Below are 9771 nucleotides of genomic sequence, written 5' to 3' on the forward strand. Positions count from 1 at the left end.
TTAGTTATTATTTATTATGTATACAATAGTCTATCTGTGTGTATGTCAAAGGCCAGAAGAGGGCACCAAACCTTATTACAGATGGTTGTGAGCCACCATGTGGTTGCTGGGAATTGAACTCAGGACCTTTGGAAGAGCAGGCAATGCTCTTACCCGCTGAGCCATCTTTCCAGCCCCGCAAGCAGTGATTTAACTAATATAGTTTCTGTGAGGATATTTCAGGGCTGAGCATCCAGGAACAAACAAGTGGCCTCCTACAACAGGGCGGTGTACACCTGTAATTCTAGTCCTCAGGAGTCTGAGGCAGGAGAGTATTGAGCTTGAGATCAGCCTGGGTTACTTAATTCTACCCTGTCTCAAACAAAACACAAATAACTGGTCATGGCCTACCATCCTAGCACTCAGGGTGTGGAGGCAGACAGATTGGGAGTTTAAGTTCTTAGCTACATAGCAAGTTTAAGACCAATCTAATCTACATGAAACCTTTTCTCAAAAACAACCAGAAAGGGGGGCGGGAGAGTTGGCTCAGCGGTTAAGAGCATTGCCTGCTCTTCCAAAGGTCCTGAGTTCAATTCCCAGCAACCATATGGTGGCTCACAAACATCTGTAATGAGGTCTGGTGCCCTCTTCTGGCCTGCAGGCATACACACAAACACAACATTGTATATATAATAAATAAATAAATATTTTTTTAAAAAAACAGAAAGATGTTTTGCAGTGATGGCATAAACCTTTAATTCCAGCACTCAGGAAACAGAGGCAGGTGGATCTCTGTGAGTTCAAGGTCAGCCTAGTCTACAGAGCAAGTTCTAGGACAGCCAGGGCTACACAGAGAAACCCTATGCCTAAAAACTCAAAAGAACAAAAACAAAACAAGTAAACAAAACCCAGAGAGAAGGGGCTGGAGAGATGGCTCAGTGGTTAAGAGCACTGCCTGCTCTTCCATAGGTCCTGAGTTCAATTCCCAGCAACCACACTGTGGCTCAAAACCATCTACTGCGGGATCTGATGTCTTCTTTGCCATAAAGGCATACATGCAAATAGAGCGCTGAATGAATGAGTGAAATGTCTGCCCTGCCAATGCTGAGGCAGGCATGGGCAGCCCATAGATGACGGTTCTGTTGAACTTGTCTAAGTTGATGAGGACAACTGACCAGGTCTCTTCCTCAGGAGGACACTAGATCTCTTTATAGATGGTTGTAAGCCATTATGTGGTTGTGGGGAATTGAACTCAGGACCTTTGGAAGAGCAGGCAGTGCTCTTAATCACTGAGCCATCTCTCTAGCCCAAATAAAGCACTCATATATGTCAAACAAATGAATCTTTAAAAAAGAAAACAGAAAAGAATGTCTCTTTTTTTTGTTTTTTGTTTTTTTTTGTTGTTGTTGTTGTTTTTCGAGACAGGGTTTCTCTGTGGCTTTGGAGCCTGTCCTGGAACTAGCTCTGTAGACCAGGCTGGTCTCGAATTCACAGAGATCCGCCTGCCTCTGCCTCCCGAGTGCTGGGATTAAAGGCATGCGCCACCATCGCCCGGCGTCTCTTTTGTTTTTTAAAGATGTATTTATTTATTTTATATACAGTGTTTTCCTGACATGTATGCCTACAGGCCACAAAGTGCCAGATCTCATTACAGATGGTTGTGAGCCACCATGTGGTTGCTGGGAATTGAACTTAGGACCTTTGGAAGAGCAGTCAGTGCTCTTAACCTCTGAGCCATCTCTCCAGCCCTTAAATCATAGTTTTATAGGTGTTTGTTTATCATAAGGTTAAAAAAATGTGTGGTGGGGTAAGGAAGTGAGGATTTCTAATATATATTATTAAATATTGTAAAAGTTATTTATTTAAAAAAGAGTTATTTATTTTGCATGTGTATTGGGGGAGGGGTACATTCAACTGTGTGTCAGAGGACACGGGAATGAGTCAGGTCTCTTCTGCCATGTGGATCCTGGTGACCAAACTCAGGTCATCAGCCTTGGCAGCAAGCACCTTACCAGACGAGCCAGCTCATCAGCCTGGGATTTCTGTTTTACAGTTCCTCTTTAGGTCTTTGTTCTCAGCACAGAGAAAGGACAAATCTTTACAGTGAGGTGTACAGCTCATTTCCAACTTGTCTAACAGGTTTGTGGTTTATACCAGAAAGACCCCTTACCTACCCCTCTTACCCTTGAAAAAAAAAAGGTAGATGTACCAGCTACCCTCAGCCGATGTTTATATATCTATACACTTTATTAAAATGGTGTGGCTGGGCAATGGTGACCCAAGCCTTTATTTTTTTTGTTTTGTTTTGTTTTGGTTTTTTTTTTTTTCAAGACAATTTCTCTGTAACTTTGGAGCCTGTCCTGGAACTAGCTCTTGTAGACCAGGCTGTCCTCGAATTCACAGAGATCCGCCTGCCTCTGCCTCCCTAGTGCTGGGATTTGCCTTTAATCCCTGTGAGTTCGAGGCCAGCCTGGTCTATATAGTGAGTTCCAGGACAGCCAGGGCTACATAGAGAGACCCTGTCTCAAAACAAGAATAACAATAATAGATGGCCTGACAAATAAAGGTTTTTACTGTGCAAGCCTGGCAACCTGAGTTTGCTCCCGGGAATCAACATAAAGGTGAAAAGAACCAGCTCCACAAAGCTGACCTCTGACCTCCACACACCTGCATGACACAAGGGCCCCCATATACACCATGCATGTACACATACACAGTCACACAATAAATAAAAAATTAAAATAAATTTAGAAAAGTAGTTTAGTTCTTAACATTTTAGAAATAAATGTGGTAAAGCAAAACATGGACAGACAGAGCTGTTAGGCTACAGTGATCTAGGGGCATTACATCCAGGATATTATGTAGGATGTGCGATCAGAGTGCTTGATATTTTACGTATAACAAGGAAAGAGCAGAGGGCCTTGGCTTCAGGAAATGAGAGCAGGAGCATGGGCAGGTCCTAGGGAGGGAGTAACTGGAATCTGCAGGAGGAGGCGTGGGCAGGGCATGCAGGAGGCACTCAAGGAAGTGGCTAGGAGGAGGATCAAGGTACTCTCAGAGTTGAAGACTGGCCCTGAGAAGCCTAGACGTTTCTGTAAGGACAGGCGCGGGAAATAATAGTGAGGGTGTGTGCAGAGGGTGTGTGCCCAGAGCACGGCAGACGTGGCAGCTCCGGGTAGGGGCTGAGCTAGGCAGTGAGCTCTCTTCCTTTGCCCAGCTGGTATCCAGTCTCAAGGGAACTCTGCTCCAGCCCCGGACAATGCACCAGGTAGACTCTGCTCGCCCCTTCCTGCCCACCTGGCCTGATTCCCTATGGGGACCCACACCTTTCCCAACCTAAGCTTCCTTCTTCCTTTCTACACCTGGGGTTGTTTTTGTGCCCCTGTGGGGAGGCCCATAACAACCCCCCAGGCCCCCACTCAGCTCTGCATGGACAGCAGTATTGAGTTGGAATTTAGGGACATTGTGACTGAGGGACTAAAGGAAATAGTTTTGTCTGACCTCATAGCTCCAACTGTCCAGAGAGTGGGCCAGGCTGAAGGCTCAGAGTTAGAGAGACCCCCAATTCCCAGTGTACAGTAGAATGACGACTGGAGGGGGAGGCCACCTCACTAACTCTGGACTTCTCATCCTTTACTGAGATCCCCTGTCCCTACTTAACATCCAGCAGGGTTGGGACACACTAGTGACATGGATTATGTCCTCAGCAAGGAGACATAATGATAGAAAAACCCAGAGATCCTGGCAAGGGTCAGTGACTGGTGTAGGATGTCAACCCGTCCTGGGCATAGCCAGGAGTCTACACCCGACTCCAGTCCTATCTAGGCCCCTTGAACTTGGCCCCAAGCCCTAGGGGGAAGGGGACATACATATGGGATGTAAGTATGGGCACACATCCCACCTCAGACCAAGTTTCTGGGGCTCATGTCCCCTCCTCCTATCCCTGCTCAGGGTAGCGCCTTTCTGCTCCCCAGTGACTTAGAACAGGAGAGCCCCTAAGACTGGACAACCCCCTTTCTCCAGAACATCTCAAGGCAGCTGCTGCCCACTGCCCACTGCCCGGGATGTGGGGCAGCGGCCCAAAGAGTACTCAGATTTCGAGCGCAACCCAGGATGTATTTGTGACTCTTTTTGTTTGTTTGTTTGTTGTTTTTTGTTTTTCGAGACAGGGTTTCTCTGTGGCTTTGGAGCCCGTCCTGGAACTAGCTCTGTAGACCAGGCTGGTCTCGAACTCACAGAGATCCGCCTGCCTCTGCCTCCCAAGTGCTGGGATTAATGTATTTGTGACTCTTGCTGGAGACCTGGGAAGAGGAAGCAGTGATGGGAGACAAACTGTATTTACTATGCCAGACTCTAATAAAGCCTCTCCCTCCGCCTTTCCTGGGTGACTTTACACAATCTTTCAGGGTTGGCTGCTTTTCTGCTACTGTCTATTTCTCTGCCTCCTACCCCCACCCCTGCAGCTCCCCAGGTCTTTGTATTTCAGTTTATTATTCTTTTTTATTTATTTAATTTTACTTTGTGCACATAGGTGTTTTGCCATGGGTGTTGGGTCCTCGGGAACTGGAGTTACAGACAGTTGTGAGCTGCCTTGTGGGTGTTGGGAATTGAACCCAGGTACTCAGGAAGAACAACCCGTGTTCTTAACCACTGAACCGTCTCTCCAGCCCTCAGTTTATTGTTCTTACGAGTGTGTGTGATTTCACACACACACACCGCATCTATCGCTGTCTCTGAATTTTCTGTTTCTCAGATCCCTCCTCTCCTTTGACTTTTTTCTGTATGTTCATACCCACATCAACCTCTGTCATCTCTCCTCTTCCCCCAGGATGGCCACTATCCTCAGCCTTCTCCACCTGTGAATGGGTCATTGGAACAGGAGCCTCAAAGGCGGCTCCCCGAGATGCTAGGTGAGGTCTGGGAAGCACCGCGAGGGGACGGGCTGCCCCTTGTCGCTGCAATCATCGCTGCCTTTGTCCTCTTAGCGATCTGCATTGTGTTGGCAGTTCACTTTGGGCCCACATTGCACCAGGGCCATGCCACTCTCCTCACAGAGCCACCAGCTCTAAAGCCAGAGAATGGCATTTACCTCATCCACTGGCGGCTGCTGGACCTACAGGACAATCACAGAGAAACCCAGCCGGGACTTCCTATCCCTCACTCTGGCTCTGCCCTAGATGGACACAGGCCGAGCGTTGATGAAGTCACATATCTGTAGGAGGGTCATTTGGAGTTGGCCTGACTCGTCTCAGAACAAGAAACTGGGCTGAAAAGTGAATTGGAACCTGGGTGTTGGACTACAGACAGTCCTCTGGACTCGGCGAGAGCAACCCTCAGATATTTAACGAGAAAGCTCCATGGTGACAAGAGAAATAAAAGCCACCTGAGGACCTTGCCCACAGACATGGTGCCAAGATCACCCTTACAAGGTTCCCCTCAGGGATCTCCAGATCTTCCTCGGAGTTCCTGTTCCCTCCCTATACTTCTGATCTCCATCCCTTTTGGAATAAAGAGAAGGTTCCATCCCTGGGCAAGGATATCAGGTCTACAGAGAAGGCCCTGCCTCTACACACTGCTGATCCAAGGAGAACTCAGGCGAGAACTGTGCCGTGTCTTCTCTGAGACACTGGGTGCCTGGAAAGGAGGCTTGTGGATGACACCCAAAGCCCCTGGAATCCTTAATCTCCACTTAGATTCCAAGATTGGCCTTGGTTTGTCCCCCAAATCTGCCTTGCCGTCCTAGGATGTGATGGGGGAGTTTGGGGGCTCTTATTACCTCTTACTTTTTGAATGAGTGTGGGCTTGTTGGAATAAGCCTAAAATGTATTACAAATCACTTCCGGATCCAGAAAGTTCCAGCTAGCGGGAAACCAGGAAAAGAAGAGGAACTCTGTGGAACTTGTTTGGATCTATCCCGACAGGGAAATAGTCAGAAAAATATAGACTGGGACCCGGGAAACCAAGTTGGGCCTCCTGGTGGCTCTCTGGAAAGGTGCCCCTTTCTCTGGTACCTCCACACCTCACTCATATGCAGTCAGAAACATGCAGACATAAACCATATAAACTGGGCGTGGTGGTACAATCTTTTAGTCCTCGTACTTGAGTGATGGAGCCAGGAGGATTATTAGTTCAGGATCATTCTCAATGACACAACAAGTTTGAGGAACACGCTGTTTATTAAGAAAAGGGGGAGGGGTTAGTTGTGGTGGCGCATGCCTTTAATCCCAGTACTCAGGAGGCAGAGGCAGGTGGATCTCTGAATTCAAGACCAATTGATCATATACAGTGAGTTTGCCTGGGCTACACAGAGAAATTCTGTCTAAAAAAAAAACAAAACACCACGGTGAACACACAGGTACCAAGCAATGACGTCAGGATTTGAACTTGAGCTTTACCAGCTCCACAGTCTAGGAACCATCCTGGGGACTGGTAAATTGAACACAGTCAAGGTGGGGAGGCCCTTGATTCTGGGCTGGTTTCTGGAGAAGGAACATTGGCTATGATACAGGCTCTGCAGTGTTGGGGGCAAGATGACTGTGACGGTCAGGAAGAGAAGGGACTACCCCCCAGTTGATTTCCCTGGCTCTGCTATCCTCAGAGTGACTGGTTTCCTCTGACGTGTGTGTGTGTGTGTGTGTGTGTGTGTGTGTGTGTGTGTGTGTGTGCGCGCGCGTGTGTGTGTACATGTGTATGACTTCTCCAAAGTGACATTTCAGAAACATATGAGGGCTGAGGGCATAGCTCAGTGGTAGAGGGTTTGCCTGTGTGAACAAGCCCACAACTCTGATTCTCGGTTTTGGAGAAAACACATACACATAAAACAAAGAGAAAGAAATACAAAGTGGCACCCTGAGCCGGGATGAAGGAAACGAAGGTAGAGGGAGGCTGCATGTAAAGCCTAGGTGGAACGGGTAGGTGAACTATCTGCCCTCCCACGTGGGGTGGCAGTGCCACCAAAGGTGGGCTCGGTGACCGGCCATGTCCTCCAGTGTCCCCAGGGAACATATTCTTCCTCCCTGATCCTCTCACAACTCTCACTAGAGAACCTCTGGTCAGTGGCCTCCGCTTCTTCGAATGGTCCCTTCCCCGAGACACAGCTGTGTACCACCGGTGGCATCCGTGTGCTAGCGCCACTCAGCCCTGGCTCCGGAGGCAAGGACACTGAAAGCAAAGGTGGGGTGTGCCCTCATGTGCCTGGTGGGTTCCATCTGGGTTGAAGTGACAACTATCTCCTGCTCCCCTGTAGCAGGATAAGGAAGAGTGCAGGAAGTGTGTTGTATACGCAGCCAGACACGGATGATGCGTGTCAGTTCCGTATAGCAGTCACAACCTAGCTTCAGAAAGATGGTGTAATCTGAGTGGTGTCTTTAAGAGGACCACATACAAGGAACATGATGTAAAGAGACCACAGAGAGTAAGTTCGTCAGTTTCACACAAATACCAGTGCTGGGGCAAGGGGAAGAGGCTCCTCCAAAACCTTGAGAATAGATATGCTTACTGAGAAGGTGGTCTGGCAGGACAGCCCACTGTGACTACATACAGCTAACAGAACGCATGTTCCTAATGCGCCTCCCTCCCTCCCTCCCTCCCTCCCTCCATTCATCTGCTGAAGCTCCCATTGAACACACATGACCAGAAGTTGGTCTGCTGGTCCCATCCAGACAGGACAACAAGGACCAGAGAATGCTAGAGCATCGATGGTGGCGAATACTTGACCTATCTTAGTTTTACCTGGTAATTGACACCAAGTTTCTACATGGTTAGTCCTCACAAGAACCCTATGATCCCATTCCATAGGGGAGTAGGCTCAGGCTCAGAGACATACAATGGCTCACCCAGGAATGTGGGACTCTTCGGGAGATGTGAGATCTCTGTGAGTCACCCCCTCAGTCACTGAGGGAAGCCCCCTCAGTCACCCACTCAGTCACTGAGGGAAGCCCCAGTCAGGATGCTGAAGGATCACCAGCAGCTCAGACAAGGCTGCCCCATGCCTCAGATGAGGTCTGTGCGGAGTGGGAGCGGCTGCTCCATGTCACTGATGAGGAGTCTCGGCTCTTGGGACAGCACAGAGGAGTGAGAAGGGGGCACCACTGAGGTCTGGAGGTCATTCATGGCCACTTCCTCCCGCTCTTCCTGACGAATGTGCCGGAGAACCTCCTGAGACAGGGAGAAGCGGTCTCCCTCCTGAGGCTCTGGAACAGGGATGTAGAGTGGGGGTTAGGTGAGGACCTTACACACTCCCAACAAGGATGCATGCACCCTTAGGGACTGTTGGGGCAAGCCTTCAGCCTCAGTCCCCTTCCCTCTACCCATCTACCCCACAGCCTGCGGGGGGGGGGGCAGAGCTCAGCTAGAAGTAGTTGTAGGTCATGGAAGCCCATCCTCCTGCTAATAGAGATGATGCTCAGAAAAGGCAAAGACCTGTCTAAAGGCCACAGCATCAAGGCTGGCCACATTCAGGTGGCGAGAAGACATCTACCAGAGGAGGTAAGGGCATCATGGCATGACGCCTTTGACCCCTTTGACCACATGGCAAAGCCCAGAAAACTCTGCCTCCTTGTTCTCTGACCCTCTGTGAGATACTGGGGTTCCTGATTTCTGCCCTCCAACCCTGGCAGTGTCTCACCTTTGTAGACAATGAGGCGGCAGTTGTTTTTAGATTCAGGGACATCAGCCAGGATGTCTTCAAGTGTCCGGCAGAAGAGTTTGGCCTGCTCAAGCCGATCTTCCCGACTAAAGCCAGCTTTCCCATCCTGTGACATGGCAAACAAGGTCTGCAAGGGAGTGGCGTACTCCAGGATACAGGCACCTACCTGGAGGAGGTGAGAACAAGATTAGACCAGGCAGGACCCTGACAGATGAATTGTGGACCTGGCACCATAGGCTATAGCCCTACTCCCTCAGGCTGCAGAACGAGTCCTAGGACGTGATTGCCCTACTAAGGCCTCTAATGCCCCCTTCCTAGCTTAAGGCCCGGGCTGCCCTAAACACCCTTCACAGATCCTTCCCCATGATCCTAGAGCATAGTATCCTGGCTGAAAATGGAGTCTGGGGGAGCGCTCTGGGGGTTTGCTTCCCCACACCCACACCCAATTCTTCAAATGTTCTCACAACCTTCATTACTGTATCTCTGAGCCTCACTTTGCTCCACTGTAGAAGTAGTGATCACACCAGTCCCAGCCCCACAGGTTGGTGGTTTAGAGGTGGCCATCGGTGTACATACACTAGCTTCTGGTATATGGTAAATGCTCTGTGAATGTTACTTCTCAGTGTAGTTCATAACTGAATCTCGCCTTGTCCTGGGAGCAGCTGTGCAGCCAGGCTCCAAAAAGAGTAATGAGCTCTTACCAGCGTGTGGCTAAGGATCCAGGATCCTAGGGAAATGAGCCTTTTCCCCAAGCCCAGTTCTGTACACTTACTGGCTGCCCATTCTCTAGAAGCTCATAGACACTGTTGGAATAAACCCGATTCTTAATGCCAGCACGGTCTATGCTTTGCAGGGGCAGTTTATCTCGGAAGCGAATGTTGGGGTCAGCCACACTCAGGTCATCGGGCACCCCACAGTCCAATGGGAAGAGAACATACAGCCTTCGGCTCCCTGCTCCCCGTAGCATGTTGTTGTGTTGCTGATTGAACAGTCGGATCCTGGCCTGGAGCCCTGCAGTAGGGAAGCCCAAGAAATCAACTCATTAGCTTTAATAAAGGAAAACTTTTAATTAAATATATAAATTTTAGCCGGGCGGTGGTGGCACATGCCTTTAATCCCAGCACTTGGGAGGCAGAGGCAGGCGG

General features: G+C 49.3%; 2 protein-coding genes across 2 annotated transcripts in view; one reads left to right on the plus strand and one right to left on the minus strand.

Annotated features, from left to right (window-relative positions):
• Positions 1-5197, plus strand: part of Smim33 (small integral membrane protein 33) — a 9374-nt gene extending 4177 nt beyond the window's left edge. Inside the window, exon 2 of the mRNA XM_026783570.1 lies at positions 4808-5197. Coding sequence (XP_026639371.1) covers positions 4808-5197 — 390 coding nt within the window. The remainder of the gene's footprint in view (positions 1-4807) is intronic.
• A 2390-nt stretch (positions 5198-7587) lies between these two features.
• Tmem173 (transmembrane protein 173) overlaps positions 7588-9771 on the minus strand; it is a 5713-nt gene continuing 3529 nt past the window's right edge. The window contains exons 6-8 of the mRNA XM_005355941.2: positions 9399-9637; positions 8606-8792; positions 7588-8171 (exon numbers count right to left, since the gene is read on the minus strand). Coding sequence (XP_005355998.1) covers positions 7972-8171; positions 8606-8792; positions 9399-9637 — 626 coding nt within the window. The 3' untranslated portion in view covers positions 7588-7971. The remainder of the gene's footprint in view (positions 8172-8605; positions 8793-9398; positions 9638-9771) is intronic.

This window comes from Microtus ochrogaster, chromosome 18, assembly GCF_000317375.1.
Source record: "Microtus ochrogaster isolate Prairie Vole_2 chromosome 18, MicOch1.0, whole genome shotgun sequence".
NCBI lineage: Eukaryota > Metazoa > Chordata > Mammalia > Rodentia > Cricetidae > Microtus > Microtus ochrogaster.